Source organism: Heteronotia binoei, chromosome 1 (genome assembly GCF_032191835.1).
Source record: "Heteronotia binoei isolate CCM8104 ecotype False Entrance Well chromosome 1, APGP_CSIRO_Hbin_v1, whole genome shotgun sequence".
NCBI lineage: Eukaryota > Metazoa > Chordata > Lepidosauria > Squamata > Gekkonidae > Heteronotia > Heteronotia binoei.
Window position 1 is genome coordinate 244,723,549 of NC_083223.1, and position 17,514 is coordinate 244,741,062.

The window sequence follows — 17,514 nt, forward strand, 5'->3', positions numbered from 1 at the left end:
TAAAGGGTCTTCAGCAGCAGGGGTTAGGGAAGGTCTTTCCGTGCCCCTGAAGATATGTTCCTGATCAGAGACGTATAGAGTTAGGTGAGCCAAAGGCCCAACTGTGTATAAGACAGCGTAAAATGTTTATAGGGCTGCCTCTCAGGATGTGTTGGAATGTCACATTGGAAATGGTCAGATGTATGATTCTCTCTACTAGGACATACCAGCAGCTCTGTTCCAAAAAAGCAATGTGATGCTGGAGGAAGAGGTGGGAACACTGCCACCGAGAGCTCTTTCACAGTTTAGATGCATAACTGGGAAAACTTCAGAAGTTGTACACACAACCAAGCTAATTTTGCAAAATTCTTAAGAACCAGGCTTTTAGAGGTCTGCTGCTAAAAATAGAAATCTGCAGTTCTTACACCAGGAAAATCACATACACTCAAGTAGCAGCAGGCAAGAGAATTGTTCATTGGAATCCCAACCATGCCACAGTCTGAGCCAATAGCCAAAGGCTGTTTTGAAGCATGCTGAAAATGTGAAATGATTTTCAAATTCAAGGGAGAAAAACAGCCAGAAACAAAGCAAAGTTAAAGCTTCCCAAACTGGACTTGCTTTCTCAGCAAACACCTGGAGAACACACACACCAGAATGAAGTAGAATGAACTATGCTATCAGCAGCTATTAGCCAAGGTGACTGAGGGGAACCTCCACATTCAGAAGCACTAAACATTTGAATCATAGAGCCAGAAGGCAACATCAGGGGAAGGCCTTGACCTCTATGCCTTGTTGTTGGCCCTTCAGAGGAACTGTGAAACAGGCAGCTGGACTAGATGGACCACTGATCTGATCTAGCAGAGAATCTCCACAAATATAATACCTGCCACAAAGCAACAAATATGATACCTGCTACAAGTTCTTGCAACTTCCACACTTGCATTTTCCTCAGCTACGAAGTCTTCATTACAATAGCCTTTCCTCACAGAGAAAGATCAGGGCACCATCTCAGCATGGTGTAGTGGTTAAGAGTGGCAGACTAATTTGGAGAACCGGGTCTGATTCCCCACTCCTTCACTTGAAGCCAGATAGGTGACCTTGGGCCAGTCACCATTCTCTCAGAGCTCTCTCAGCCCCAACTACTTCACAGGGTGTCTGTTGTGGGGAGAAGAAGGGAATGAGATTGTATGCCGTTCTGAGACTCCTTCAGGTAGTGAAGAGCAGGGTATAAAAACCAACTCTTCTTCTTCAGAAGCAAGGATCAGAGGATCACACAAGAGGATGAGGTTATAAGCCCTTTCTATACCCCATTTCTAAGTTGTCTTGCAGTCCCTGGTCCTTGGCATTCTGAGACAAACTTGAAACAAATTCAATACACAGGAATAGTCTCCAGCCCCCTGCCCCCACCTTTGCTTTACACTTCCAGGTAAGCAAAGATTCTCCACTATTACTCTGTACCACCCAACGCCTATCCGGTTTCTTAGAAAAGGAGGCCAACTTGTTCAGCATCAAAACAAAATGCATTATTCTGCTATCAGTCGGAGCAGCAGAACACAGCAGAACTGAGGTTGCAGGTCAAGAACAAAGGCACCTCAGAACTTTTCATGTTCGAGGTAGGAGAAATTCAAATCAACCCAAAGCCAGCAGGGGTGGAAGCTGCTACAACTGCATATATGGAGGCCAACAGCAACTTAACTAGCATGCTTCCCTGCCCACCCAACTAGGGCAGAGAGAGGAACAGAAAGGCAAGGCAATGTGACTGGAACGCTAAAATGTCATGTGAGTTGTTGCTCAGGCCACCATAAGAATTTCTGGAAATGGTCCCTTGCCCAAATCTCAGATCGGTGTACCGTGTAACGCCCTCACAGGGACTCACTGGTCCCGTTTTCCTTCCTCTGTGCTAGGGGGGCCCCCATGCCACAAGCACTAGCCTCCATATTCACCCACTCATCTACCACTCTTCCTCACCTTGGCCTGTTACCTGGCCCTCCATCAGGAGTACCTAAAAGTGCCATTTGGAGAACCAGCCACCATTACTGCAATGCAGACACATCACATCCACAGAGGAAGTCACGTCCATGCATATGAACTGTTGCTGGCACGGACTAAAGGAGACTACAGCCATGGTGCCAGGAACTCATCAACTAGTCAATATCAAGCATCAGAACCAGCTGCCAACTGGCCACATCCATTGTTTTTCTTTTCCTCCCTTTTGTCTTGCTAAAGGTTTCCAAGAGATGTTACAAGTAGTTAACACATGAACCCCAAATTCTCATATAATAATAATAATACTTTGGTAAACAATAATACTATGGTAAACAGAATCCTGGACTTCATTGGTCCATCCTGGGAACCAATCCAATCCAGGGGGCAAAGATCAGGTATCCCTTCCAATCAGGGATACCCCCCATGGGCACCGCCCCCCTTCTGTAAGGTAGGAAAATGGACTATATAAGGTCCTGCACATAGGTGTTCTGGGTTCTCTTGTTGGTATCCTCACCCACTCCCAGTAGAGATAACCCCTATACCTTAATCAAGTATTGGAACCCTTCTCCCTTTGGCAAGATTTGCTGGTCAGTTCTTGCTACCCCTCTCTCCCTTGCTGCCATTGCTGCAGAGATCTTCTCTTCTCTTTGGACAGGTAATTTGTATCACCCATGATCATTGCTTCAATCCTGCTAATGCAAATGTCTCTATCCAACTTTCACCTCTGTATTCTTAGTTCTTTATGACTGTGTGAGTGTTAGAGTAACTGTGTGATTGTTATTTATATTTATTTATTTATTTATTTATATTTTGATTTATATCCCGCCCTTCCCACCGAAGTGGCTCAGGGCAGCTTACAACATATAAAACTTACATAGGTTTGGCTTAAAAACAATTACATAGCAGCAGTTAAAACAGTAGATTAATAAAACATAAAAACCAGCGGTCTGTCAGAATGCACTCTAGCTCCATCCAAAACATATAAAACTTACATAGGTTAAGCCTATACCATAGACCTTTAATGCCAATAAAGGTCTATGGTATGTATGTATGTATCCAATAAACATACTGAATTTTAGACACCAATTTCCTCATTATTGGGTCTCTGGGGAATTCCAACTCCCGTAGACATAGGTTGTTGATCTTGCTCGGGCCATTCGCCTATTAAATATAATTCCCCAATTCGATCTCAGAGGCAATTTGGCTAACACCACCACCTCCCAAGGAAGCCTGTCCCACTGTGGGAAATCCGAAGGACGCTGCGCGGAGAAGAGGAACATGACAGCAGGGTAAGCTGAGTGCGAAATCGGTCAAACTAATTTATGCAGCAGCCAAATCCCTCACTTACAGCTTTAATGCCAGCAGCTCACAAAGTAGAATTGTTGTAAATTACTTTTAAAATGGTCTACGGAAGATGAAGTAGTGAAATCTCAAATGATTAAGTGGGCAATTAATGTAAATAAAGAAATACAGATGGAAACTTGGGAATATTTGTGGAAGAATTCTATTAAGCTTTCGACATGTCACAGTATTAAAGAGAACTGTTTTAAAATGATGTATAGATGGTATATGACTCCTAAAAAGTTGGCAAAGATGAACAACAAGGTGCCAGATAGATGTTGGAAATGTAAAAAACACGAAGGTTCTTTCTACCATATGTGGTGGACTTGTGAAAAAGCAAAAAAGTATTGACAGATGATTCAACAAGAAATTTCTAGGATCTTGGGATATGAATTTAAGAAAGTTGCAGAGACTTTTCTGTTGTGATTATAAATGGAAAAATTTCCAAAAGAAGATAGAACTATAATTTGGTACTTGCTTTCAGCTGCTAGGACATTGTATGCGCGGTTGTGGAAGCAAGAAAAAATACCAGAGAAATGGGATTGGATTGTAAAAGTTATGACATGGAGTGAAATGGACAAGTCAACAAGAACTTTAAGAGACTATGATTTAGAAGTTTTTAAGATGGAGTGGAAAAAGTTTAGAAGATATGTAGAAAAAGAGTGGAAAATAAAAGGACATTGGACAATTTTTGATAATGATTAAGTATTAGAAGGAAGAAGGATATTAATTTTTGTTTTTATTAATTAAGGGTACCTTTAAATGTTAGTATCTTAAGTAAATAACACCGGCGGGGGTCAAGTAATGGGGGGAGGGGTGGTTAGAAAGTAATATATGGGATAGATAAAAAGAAGTTATTAATGATGAAAGAAATAGATATTGTTACCATAAAATTGTTAAATAAAATTGTTTTAAACAACAAAGTAGAATTGTTGTTCACAAGACTCCAGTTTAGAGGGAGTATTGTCTGCAGCTGCAATTAAAAAGCAACAACATAGTTTTCTAAATCGGAGTTTTAGAAAGAGGTGGAGCGAGTTGCAGCCTCAGGGCCGACAGGAGCGCCGCTGAGAAGAGGAGAGTGAAAGCAAGGCAAGACTAGTGGAAAATCCGTCCAAGAGAGAAAAAGCTTTTGCAGCAGCAGAAGAGATTAGATTTATATTCCACCCTTCACTACCCAAAGGAGTCTCAGAGCGGTTTACAATCTCCTTTCCCTTCCCCTCCCCACAACAGACACCCTGTGAGGTAGGTGGGGCTGAGAGAGCTCTTCCAAAAAAAGCTCTTGAGAGGAACAGCTCTGCGAGAACTTGTGGCTGACCCAAGATCACATCAGCGGGTGCATGTGGAGGAGCAGCGAATCAAACCCGGTTCTCCCAGATGGAGAACCACACACTTAACCACTACACCACACTGACTCTCAGTGAGGGAGAAATCACTGAATCTGCCAGATCCAATTTTGTTCTTCCCTATGCATAGACACACCCAAGCAGACTGCTCTGCTCAGACTGGTAGCCAATCTCCAGGGTCCTTCACATCACTTACCACCTGAGCCTTTAAACTTGAGATGCTGGGGACTGAACCAGGGATCTTCTACACGCCAAGCAGATGCTCTACCACTGAATTATGGCTCTTCCCTATAATTTGCTGCCTGGTGTTTGGCTTGAATTTCCCCTCTTCAGCTCACCTGGATGGATGGCTACATTTCCTGCCACTGTTGATGTTGGTATGTGGCTCTGCCTATCATGTGACTTCACCATGTGCTTGCAGTTCAATAGGTCCTAAACTGCTAGGTTAACGGGGCCTTCTGGGTTTGGAAAAGGCTGGAGAGTCCTGCAATTGCAGCACAAGCCAAGCTTTATACATATGGTAGCCAACACATTCACTCAGGAACTGTAACAGCAAACCAACATCTCCATTTTCTCCAAATATTTCTCACTAAGCCATACATAAGAGCAACAGAACAGCTCCACAGATTCAAGGTCACAGCATGAATTAAACATTTAACATGGAGAAAATTTTTTGTTTGTTCGTTAATTCTATTACTGCCTCTTCCCTGTCCTGATTGCATTAGGGAAAAGCAGACATCTCAGAGCCCTTGTATCACCAATTGCTGAACTTTCACTCCTCTAAACAAATTATTCCGGCATCTGGTCGCACCAGCAAGTCTCGCTCTCCAAGAGGCGCTGAACAGTCATTGACCTTCACAAGGAGGTGCACAAAGAGATATCAAGGAACATTTGCCATCACAGGGGAAAGAACCTAACATCGAAGAAAACAATTCCCTGCCATTACAAGAGCGAGCTACGAGGTGACCAGGGAGGTAGAGGAAGGTAGGTGCAAGTGAGGAAAATTATGGGTCCACCAGAGGAAAGGAGAATTCTCACAGATTTTGGACCTTCCCTGGTTCCTGAAAGTTCAGAGTTATGGACCAGCTTGAGAAACAGGTAGTCACACACTTTATGCTGACTTCTCAAAACTGCCTACTAGCTAATTTGCCAACTACAAGCAGCACCTATGAAGTCGACTGGTTAGGCAATGGCTGACTTAGAACTTCAGGGTCTTATGACACAGACCTCCTTTAGATGGGAATGCATGCCTCAAAAGCTAAGCACAGAATAAACATTCAGCAAGCTCACCTCAGTCCATCCCACAGTCTCCACAGTTAATGAAGAGAGCTGTGTTTCTCGAAAGCTTACTCTACAGTAAAATTAGTGTTAAAAGTGCTACTGGACTCTTTACTATTCCACAGATAAGGACACTTCCGTTATAACCAGACTCTAATCTTATTTACTCTGAAGCAAAACCCACTAGGCTGAGCCGGCTTGCTATAGCCCTGTGTTAGATAAATTCTTATATTTTTGAAAACATATTATACAAATCACCCAACACTTTGTGTAAAACAAATTTAGCTTTACTGGAGAACTATTTTACAGTGATAACATATATACTACAGCATATAAGACAGGAGGATCAGCTAGTTCACAACTGAAACAGAATGCTCAGAGATGCAAATTAGCACCCTCAAACTAAACAATGAACAAACAGTACTTCACTGATGTAACTTGCAAATCCAAATACCCTGCTTCCATGGCCCCATCTGTCCAGGCTGGGACCAAGGGGCAAAGGTCTTCTGCTGCATAGTTGGGCCCTGACTACACCTTGGAGACCTACTGCCAGCCCAAGACTTTCCCCAGTCCACAGCCTTAGGACCAAGCCAAAAGAGAGAATGGGAGCTGTGTGTGAAGGTCTTGTATGTTTGCCCCAGGTCACTGCAAGACCCAGAACTCCAAGCTCCCAGAACCGTTACCTCCAATTGGCATGAATTCTTGTATCTATTTGAGCAGTGATGTCTCCTCCCCTTCATTCTCCCGTTTAAATGAATCTGTAACCTTACCTTTGTAACCTACACTCCTGCCCTTTCCTTCTCTGCTAACAGGACCCATTAGGGAAGAGGGAGGGGGTGGACAAGGTGGGGCTTGTTTGCCAAGTTGATTTTTTTAAAAAAGACTCGTGACTCCAGGTTGCCCAGTCAGCAAACAGTATTCCTGAGCAGTTCCAGGTTCGGAAAATTTCAGAGGTGAGATGGTAAAGCTCATCTCTTCTTTCTCCAGTACCAGTCCAAACTGAGCCTCATGTGCAAGGTACTTAGAAAAAAATCCAACAACAAAGCTGGGAGCTCCAGGCATTGGAAAGCCCCAAATCTCATCAGGTTTTGCATTCAGCCAGTAGTGCTACATCACCATGGTAGAACAAAACCCAAACCAGCTCTTCTGGGTTATCAAGCAGTTTCCCTGCCTTGTTGCCTGGAGGCGTTTGTGCTGAGGGGCAGATGCCCCACACCCACCTCCCGCTCCTTGAGTCAAGCTGTGGCTGCAGTCACTGGGACAAGGACTGGGGAGTGAAGGGATGTCAGGGTGTTAGAGAACAACAAGCTGAAGCATCTCTCAGCATGCCTGGAATCAGAAGAGTCTGATCTACCCATCACTTTTGCAATATAGACAATGTGCCACACCAGAACAACCACCACCGCCACCCAGCCCTAAAACAGGAAAAGACAACCTTCGAACCTCTATGATCCCCTTTTGGGAGAAGGTGTGAGCAACTGTGGTTTAGTCATTGCTCCAGCATGGGCAAAGTTTGAAGCCCTCTCTGAGAAGATCCCACTGAGAGACGGAGGCAACATGATTGCATTCTCCAACAAGTTGGAGCTGCTTGGCCAGAAAACCACATGTTTTCGCTTCTTCTCCCACCGCCTCCACACTTGCCACATGAACTCCAGAGAGGACAGAGCCTCTCTTCAGAAATGTGGCTCTTGATTTGTAGTCAAAGGACAGCAGAGAAGGAGGTACTGCAATGTTTGTGTGGGGGAGGGAGGAGCCAGCAGGGTTTTACCTGGCTTTAATGAGATTCCATTCTGAGAGGTCACATTTTTCACCTCCCTCACTGTGCTCAAAGTTAAAGATCCCTTTACTCCACACTGGATGAAGAGAAAATATGGGGCACTCAATGGGGTGCTGGTTTCCAGGGCTCACTCCTCAATCATTGAAGGGAAGAAAATGATATTCAGCAGCTGTGGGGTATTCCTGCCTCTATACTCATTCCATGTTTCTTTTCTTTGCCATTCAAACCTAAATTGATGCTGGAAAAGACAATGGCTCCTATAAAGAGCAGCAGGAAAAGACTGGGCTGGTTAGTTCAAGCCGATATGCAAAAATTTAGACCAATTTCTCACTAGGCTTGTTCTGGTCTTGGAGCCCTCCCGCCCCCCTCCCCGGCATTTGTCTGATTTCGCACAAGCTGCTGCAGGGCAGCAACTTGCTTTGCCTCTTTCCTGCGGGAAACAGAAACCAGTTTTCAGAGGATCTTGCCTGCCACGGGAAGGAGGAGGGGCAAGTTTCCGCCCCGCAGCAACTTGTGTGAAATTGGACAGAAGTGCTGGGGGAAAAGGGCTCCGAGACCAGAACAAGCCTAGTGAGAAATCAGTGTTAGTTCCCATCACACGGAGCTTCTTGAACCCAGAGGCTCAATCGGAGGTGAAAAACGTATTTGAGACAGCACAACTGAGAGATATTTATAAAGTGATATTATACAGTGGGTGAATTGTCTTGTTCTAGAAAAATGGAATCACTCCTTGGGTCAGGACTTCAAAAAGGGTGTTAAGTCTTTTATAAGATGCATGCTTGAAGGGAGAAAAAGCAAAACCCGCCAGTGCTGACACTGCAGCTTCTTTCCCCCCTCCCCACACCAACCCTTAAACAGCTCACTCTATATACAAACTTAATTTTAATAAATCCTGAATTGATTCCCTCCCTTTCATTGGGGCAGACAAACTCAACTACAATTCTAATTATATTGTCAAGACAGATTAATGTCCCCAGAGAGGTTAACGGAGGAATTGTTATTTAATGTAGGGAGGTGATGATCTGGTGGTCTCTCTTTCTGGCTCTCTGCTCGGGACTTGACCATTTATCAGAAGAGAGAAAGGGAATCCATTTTGTCAGGGAAGGTCAGGGAAAGTGAAATTGGCACATTTCAACCAAAGGAAGGAAGATATAGATCTGCTCGTCAGTAGAAAATGAATCAAAACTGATCCTTGGATGAAATCCACTAGGTTTGATCAACATCTCAGATTAGGAATGAATCAGAGTTTCCTGCATTGTGCAGGGGTTGGACTAGATGACCCAAGAGGTCCCTTCCAACTCTATGATTCTAGGAAGGCATTACTCAAGCAAAGTTAGTGAGATAAAAGAAGCCTAGATTTCTTGTGGGAAAGAAGGCCACTCAAGAACTAGTTATTCTTATTACAGGAAAAGAACATAAAAAGGAGATCTAATAAAAATAACCTTGGAGCAACTTGACATCAAGACATGGATCAAATTTAGATTGCTCATATACCGCTTTTCCTGTTCACTCAAAGCACTTTACGTAAGTTATAGCAATATCTAATAACCAAAATGGCAGAACAGTTCCAAAACAAACTGCCACTATTTATACACACTACCTAGTCTAAAAACCACAGAACCTCACACATGAAACTCTACTTTCACAAAGCCAGTCTGACTATTCCAAAGGCTTTGAGACAAGGTTTTACTGCCTCTCCCAAATACAGGAGGTAGCTTGTATCACCTCATGAGTTAAAGCTTTGCAAAAAAAAACCCAAAACCACGAATGTGAAAAATTCTCCCAGCTGAAGAATTCACCCAAGCTGAAATGAATGGAAAGGCGGAATGCTGCTGCTGAACTTAGAGACAGACTCTGCTCCCCCTAAGAGAAAAGGAGGATGTCCAGCCCATCTGAAAGGACAGATAGCATCTGTATCTTTAGTGCCTGTTGCCTATCCCAATGGCATCTGAAAGTATTTAGCTGCAGGCATCATTACACTTCTGCTTCCTAATATTTCATCTTCCTAGCCACCCTTCTATAAAAACATAAGCATCAAAGCCACCTAGGTACAGCCAATAATAATCAATGCGAAGAGCCAGCACACGACTAAACATTCCTATTCCAGTCACCCTTATCAAAGTTAATTCAACTCTGCTTAGAATGGGGCTGTATATCAAAGCAGCCAGTGAAGTATTACTTAGAACACTGGAGCAAGACTGCAGAGAATCAGCTGTTGCTTTTATGATTTTATTGTATTGCTCAGGGTATTTTTGTTGAAAAAGCCCAGCAGGAACACATTTGCATATCAGACCACACCCCTGAAAAGTTCCATTTGGGTCTTGTAGTCACTAAACCATTGAAGCTCCTTTCCGTTGGCAATGTGTCTTTCTTTTTTCCAGTTCAGCTACCTTTGTTGGCATAAGATACATTTCAGTAACATGAGCATTAAGAAGGATACTATTATAGGGGGAGGGACAGTGGCTCAGTGGTAGAGCATCTGCTTGGGAAGCAGAAAGTCCCAGGCTCAATCCCCGGCATCTCCAAAAAAGGGTCCAGGCAAATAGGTGTGAAAAACCTTAGCTTGAGACTCTGGAGAGCCGCTGCCAGTCTGAGAAGACAATACTGACTTTAATGGACCAGGGGTCTGATTCAGTAGAAGGCAGCTTCATATGACATCACCATTGTTTCACACAGGACTTTTTTTTGTAGAAAAAACCCAGCAGGAACACATTTGTGCATTAGGCCACACTCCAACACCAAGCCAGCTGGAACTGCGTTCCTGTACATTCCTGTTCAAAAAGAGCTCTGGTATTGTTTCTTACTGCCTTGTGGGTCTCTGGACAGACAGCATACAAATCTCCTAATAAATGAATCTAAATCCCTGCTTTTGGCTAAGGTTATATAGGAAACTTCAGAGCAGTCAGAGTTGGATCCAGCTGGCTTTTTCACTCATTACACAGCGATCCTAAAAACACTTTCCTGGCCCTGTTGGATAGACCCAAATAGGATTCTGAGCAGACCTGTTTAGGATTATTCTTCGCTATAGCCACCAACCCCACATAGCTTTTCTATATGCAAGTCCCATCAGAGTCTTTTTTGGCAGTCACAGGGGATCTCCTCCTTTTCTCACTTGCAGAAAAAGCTGGTTGGATCCAATCCGCTCTGTCCCAAGCCATTTTAGTTCACAGAGTGGTTGAGAAGACCCTATCCCAAGCACTGACAGAATACACCTCTTTAAGAGATGGTCATTTGAGCAGACAGCTGATTCTGGGGAGTGGAGCAAAATATACAAGCATATAGATAACCAAGAGTGGATGCAGAGTGAATGTTAACACATTCTGAAAATCAAAGCTGCCACAAGGGGAAATGCTCATAAGTAAGTCCTCCCCTTTGCCCCATCATTATGCATACTGGGATGAAATTGGAACATGAATCTCAGAAACAATATGAATTTGTAACTCAAAACAGAGCTAAGATTTAGTTACAACACAGGGTATAGGAAAAGCAGAGAGAGGGGGTGTTTTTGGATGGCTGACTCTCCACATCTAACAAACCATCCATCTCCCGATAGAGGATGCTTCTGATATTAAATCCTTAGCTGAGAGAGAGAATTGATTAAAACATTCATTTCCGTCGCTTGGTGAAGTCACTGGGGATCTTCCTTTACTATCCTTCCTGCCCCCAAAACAAGATACACTAAAAAATTACAAGGCTGAACTAACAGCCTTTCCATTTCATTTACCATTCCTTCCTAGACAGTTCTAATCAGAGGATATAGGAAGAACGTGCTACACTGCTACATGGAAAAAAAGACAAAGGGATGCAAACAATGGAATTGATTTGAGTTGCAGAATATGGCACACCAGAGCTAATGAGCAAAGTTCTTTTGCAAAGGTTTCTTCTGCTCTTTAGCCTCAAACCAAAAGTCTGGGTAAAGTCATCTCCCTCCAGAGCACAGGAGAAACCCAACTGTCACTCATACTCAGGTTGACCATTGAGCCCAGATCCTTTCTGTCCCCTGAGCATTCTATTCTGCTGTGCCTCAGAATAAAGAAAGGCAAGTTGGTACATATGACCAGCAAAGAAGGGATGATCCATGCAAGCATCTCAGATTCTTAAATGAGATTCTTATGAATCTGCCCAGAATACAAACAGAGGTGCTTAAAAATGTCTAAATCCTTACCAGTTTGTCCAGGAAGACCACCAGATCCTAAGGAAAGAAAAACGGAAGAAGGTCAGCCCTCCAGGTCTTCTCTAGCAACCAGCTGCCTCCTGTGTTCTGCAGCCACTCTAGCAGCTTTGTACAGGTCAACATCAATTGTGACTGGCATCAAACTTACTAGGGCTACGTTGAATTATTATCTGAATTAGGCCCCATTAGGGAGACTGGCCTTCCTGAACTCCTTAGGGGAAACTACATACAGCGGGAAACTGGGATCACTTTTCACCCAGCGACTACCAGTTCCTTCAGCCAATCATCCTCATTCTCTGATGCATCCTTCCTGACTACTGAAGGCTGAAACGGTCCTCCTCCCACCTTTCAAAGTGTTCTTTTGGAAAGCTCTTTCCCTCAACTACCCAAGCCTCCCTTTCTTCATCCTTCACCATCACCCTCACTCACCCACCAACTTCCAGTTCATCCTTAAGTCCCTTCAGGTTGTAAATTTGGACCGGGCATTACAAGCCGTGGCTGACTGGCTCAGGCTGAGCGGGCTGAAGTTGAATCCGGCGAAGACTGAGGTCCTTTGCGTGGGCCGCGGCGGACCGGGAGGGGAGATTACCCTACCGGCTTTTGACGGTGCGCCACTGGTACCAGTGCGCAAAGTCAAAAGCCTGGGAGTGCTACTGGAATCCTCTCTATCAATGGAGGCCCAGATAGCCGCCACTGCTAGATCCGCCTTCTTCCATCTCAAGAGGGCGAGGCAGCTGGCTCCCTTCTTGGAGCGCAGCGACCTAGCAACTGTGATCCACGCAACTGCGGGATCTGCATTGGCTGCCGGTTGTGTACCGTGTTCGCTATAAAGTGCTGGTTATTACCTTTAAAGCCCTATATGGCCGAGGACCTGCCTACCTAAGGGACCGCCTCTCCCCATATGTGCCCCAGAGAGCACTGAGATCTAGCTCTCAGAACTTACTAACAATCCCTGGGCCAAGAGATGCTAGGTTGAAGGCTACTAGGGAGCAGGCCTTCTCAGTGATGGCCCCTCGTTGGTGGAACCACCTTCCAGAGATGGTGCGAGCCCTGCGGGACCTGAACCAATTCCGCAGGGCTTGCAAAACATTTCTTTTCCAGCTTGCTTTCGAGATAGAACCCGATTAATCTGACATGTGGACATCTAGCCATCTTGTGGATATTATGATTACAGTATTTAGCACCCATTTTATACATTTTATCTATTTTAAATAATTTATTATGCAATTGATATATTTAAAATTGTTTACATTGTTTTATATGAATCATGGGATCTCCATGTCTGTTAGCCACCCTGAGCCCGCTTCGGCGGGGGAGGTCGGGATATAAAAATAAAGTTATTATTATTATTATTACACAGGCCACACTCACTGCTCGGACCACAGAAGAGCAATGTCAGCAACTCTGGATCAGACTTACTTTCCCCACAGCCACACAGAAGCTACAAGGAATGTCATCTGATCCCCCACTCCTCCACTTATAGCTGCTGGAATGGCCTTGGGTTAGCCATAGCTATCTCAGGAGGTGTCCTTGAAAGGGCAGCTGCTGTGAGAGCCCCCTCTCAGCCCCACCCACCCCACAGGGTGTCTGTTGTGGGGGGAGAAGAAATAGGAGATTGTAAGCCACTCTGAGTCTCTGATTCAGAGAGAAGGGCGGGGTATAAATCTGCAGTCTTCTTCTTCTTCATTAGCAGGAGCCTTATCTGGTGGGAGGAAAGTGGGGCTCCATCCTTCCCCCTACCATTTTTCCAAACCAAAACAGGTCAAGCGGGAATTTATTTCCCCATTTTTGCAGTGGCGTGTGCATTGGATCTGGCTCTTTTAAAAGCACTGTGTCCAGTTTGGCTCTCAGAGGTATCCATTCAATGGTATGTTGTTGAGATGGAGCATGCTGACGAGATTATCTGCCCAATACTTAAGAAGATGATGATATTGGATTTATATCCTGCCCTATACTCTGAATCTCAGAGCAGTCACAATCTCCTTTACCTTCCTCTCCCCCCAACAGACACCCTGTGAGGTAGGTGGGGCTAAGAGAGCTCTTACAGCAGCTACCCTTTCAACAACAACTCCTACGAAAGCTATGGCTGACCCAAGGCCATTCCAGCAGGTGCAAGTGGAGGAGTGGGGAATCAAACCTGGTTCTCCCTGATAAGAGTCCGTGCACTTATCCACTACACCAAACTGACTAACAACTAAACTTCGCTTATGTATTCATTTCCCCACCCCCCGTCTCCCCTAATCTCATCACATCCCCACCCCCGAGCTCTTATCAGTTTAAATGTTTCCTCAGGACTGAAGCGAGAGAAAACACATCAGGCATAAGCAACACAGAATGCATTCTGGACATGATTGACCTACCTTGCATATTTCTTGCTGGGAGTATTCTTCTATGTCTGCAACAACAAAATGAATTATTTAAGTCATTATAGTGTCCTTAAATTTATTTTTAATGTTCAAAAGCTGCCACACGCCTCTTTGCATCAACACCACACCTTCCAGGCTGTGAAGGAGCTTCCAATGCAGCTGAATTGGCTGTTGAATATGTGCAACCTTATGCTTAAGGAAGATGCAACTCTGCTCCTTCCTTAAGAAGGCTACAAAATTCCAAAGTAGGATGCCCCCCAAAATGGAGGTTCCATTCTTCATAGATAGCCCCGCTCCCTACAATGCATCTGATCTGTAGTGTATCTGCATCTGGTCCTTCTAACGTCCTAGGATTACACATTTTCAGCAGCTTGCTTAGGTCAGGCTGCAGCATTTTGTTAGCGTTTGAACGCTTCACTCCTTAATCAAGCTATATGTAGCACGCAAGCCAACCTAAACATTAAAAGCAACCCCTAGAGGTTGCAATTTTCAGGTGGGTTGCTGCTGCTTATTTGCTATCCTCCCCCCAGGTGCTTTCCCTCCATCAGGTAAACCCACACCAGGAACCTCCAAATGGAGAGAAAGCAGGCAGGGGCTGGGTAGATTTTGAGTAAAAAAGCTGCCTGCAAAGAAAGGGTTAAGCATCCCCTTCTTTCCCTACTCCATTAATTCTGGAGGTTTTGTCTTTGTTTTAAAAAAAAGCCAGGCAGGACTTGTGGATGTATCTGTATGCAAAGTATAACTTGTCCTAGGCAGGCACAGTCCACATATATTATAAGTCCATCTTCAGTTATAAATGCTCTATCCTTGGTCAGCTATTTCTCTTGTATACATGCACACATGCTCATGCGCATACTTCAATAGCCTCATCCAAGGTGGCAGTAGCTAAAGACACCAAGGGTTTTTTTACAGCGAGTGTTTTAGCAAGCATTTTCTGCGCCACTTCAAGGGAGATGTCACTCAGCTACAACCCAGGGAGGTTAGATCTTGAGGCAACACACTTTAGGTTAAGTTTCTATTTGGATATAGGTCCCTATGGAAGCCTGGGAATTCTGAACCCAGATCCATCTGTCTTGCACTCATGCACAAAATGTTCCACGCTTTTCAGTTCTGCTCCATTTGCAAAGGGTGTGCAAGCAGAACTGGCTCTTGTAAACAGAGGTAGAAATGGGAGATAAAGGCCAGAAATGGCTGTGTTGCCTTAGCAGCAAAGCATAACTCAAAACTGGGCTTGGCTCACAAGAGTAGCAAGCAAAGGCACTGGGAGTCTGCATATCACAGCTGGACAGCTTTATCCAGCACAGATATCGCTTAGAGGGCTAGCTTGGGATTCAGAGGTTCCCACTGTGTTCTAAGCATGGGTTGAAGAAAATCCTCACTTGTATTTAGACTATTTCTATGGTGCCTCTTCAGAGTCTTGCTCAAGACATAATTTTGTATCTCACCAGAGACTTCAAGGTCCCTGGAGTTATCCTTAACAGCCCTGCAAAGTTGACAAGGCTGATAGAGAAAGGAAATGCAAGGGAGAGGGAGAAAAAGATTGTTTCAAGGTCTCTTAGTGAGCCTCATGGCTGAGTCCAGATTTGAACACAGAACACACTACAATTGACTATCAGAAACATGGGCTTGGTTCCTGCCTACAATTTCCAGGCAGAAGGATTTCAGTGTGCAGAGCATGGCTTTCCTAACCTCCCTTGCAGGCCAAAATACCTCATGAAATGTTGTTCTTGAACATGCCCCCCCCCCCCTCAAAGCAGTAGGAAATAGTTCTTTACACAAAGAGTTATTAAAATGTAGAATTCACTGTCAGAGGACGCAGTGATAGCTACAGGAATAAACAGCCTTTAAAAAAGATTAAACAGATTCATGGAGATAAGTATCAATGACTACTAGCCATGGTGACTGAGGGGAACCTCCACATTCAGAGGCACTAAGCCTCTGACTCCCAGAGCCAGGAGGCAACATCTGGGGAAGGATTCAGCCTCTATGCTCTGTTGTTGCCTGTCCAGAGGAACTGGCTGACCACTGAGAACAGATGCTGGATTAGATGGACCACTGGTCTGAGCCAGCAAGACTCTTCTTATGGTCTTAACAGCCATAGAGGAGAGCTGGAGGTACACCACAGGATGAGAGAAATTAGAAAACAATCCCACTCTTTCATCCACTGAACTTTTAGGCAGGATCCTTAGCAGAAGTTCTTTTGTTACATACCCTGTACCTCACAGGTGGCAACTCTTTTGAGCTTTAGGTCCCAAGTGAAGACTTTCTTATGATCCTGGGTAAGACCCACATCTTTTAAAGAGGGGGAAAGTGCCTAGTGCCAGAGGACTGCCTCCACAAGGGACAAAGAAGAACGTAAGTAGGGGAGGGGAGATACAGAAATCAAGCCCCAAAGGCCTCTGCCCATGTGCATTTCATCAGAGCCTCAGCTTTTAAACTTTATGTTCCATATTCATTATGCCCTAGCAAAAGAAAATAGGAACAAGATGATCTTTGAGAAGAGAAAACTGAATAGCAATTGTGCCCAGAACCAGATGTGTTTTTGGGCCCTCATACAACAATATTAACAACAGCCAACGAATGCAGTATGCAAAGCAACAAGTGCTCTCAAGGATCCTCCTGATATTTCAGGGGATCCAAGAACATACCTATCCAAGTTGCAAATGCCAAATATATCTTGAAATAGTTGTAGACAGAAAACTGTGTGAGCAAAACCATATGAGGCATCTGGTTGCGAAAGGCGTTATTGAGAGCCACTTCCAGGCAGTACTAAACTAACTGGACCAGTGGTCCAACTCTGTAAAAGGCAGCGTCATACATGAATCAGCAAAAGCCTATTTCATGACCAAAATGTCATGTCACCTGGTGGAGCTGTGGAGACCCCATAGCCTTTCATTTCCAAGGCCAAGACACGGAAACCGGCTTCAGCAAGTGCTGGGATCTAAGGTGGAACAACAGTATGAGAGTTGCCACAGATCATATCAGATTGAGATTCAATATTAAAGCATTTCTCCTGCCACTCACTGCCTGGTTCCCTCCCAAGTCATAATAAACTTTCCCTCACAATTCTGTGCAGTTTGGCCTCAATCCCCAAACCCAACTTATCAATATATACTGGTTATCAGGGTTACAAGGCTCATTCCATGAGTCACTTCTAGCAAGACAGATATAGCAAATCCTAGACATCTATAGTATGGAATGCAAAATGACAAGTTCCCTCTCACAGATTCTGTGCAACATTCTCCAGCCCCCGAAACAGAGGTTATGCCA

The 17,514-nt window shown here is 44.4% G+C and overlaps 1 protein-coding gene across 1 annotated transcript in view; it reads right to left on the reverse strand.

Annotated features, from left to right (window-relative positions):
• Window positions 1-17,514, reverse strand: part of EPHX2 (epoxide hydrolase 2) — a 75,445-nt gene that overhangs the window by 34,468 nt on the left and 23,463 nt on the right. The window contains exons 8-10 of the mRNA XM_060250406.1: window positions 17,107-17,185; window positions 14,239-14,273; window positions 11,870-11,896 (exon numbers count right to left, since the gene is read on the reverse strand). Of these exons, the coding sequence (XP_060106389.1) occupies window positions 11,870-11,896; window positions 14,239-14,273; window positions 17,107-17,185 (141 nt within the window). The remainder of the gene's footprint in view (window positions 1-11,869; window positions 11,897-14,238; window positions 14,274-17,106; window positions 17,186-17,514) is intronic.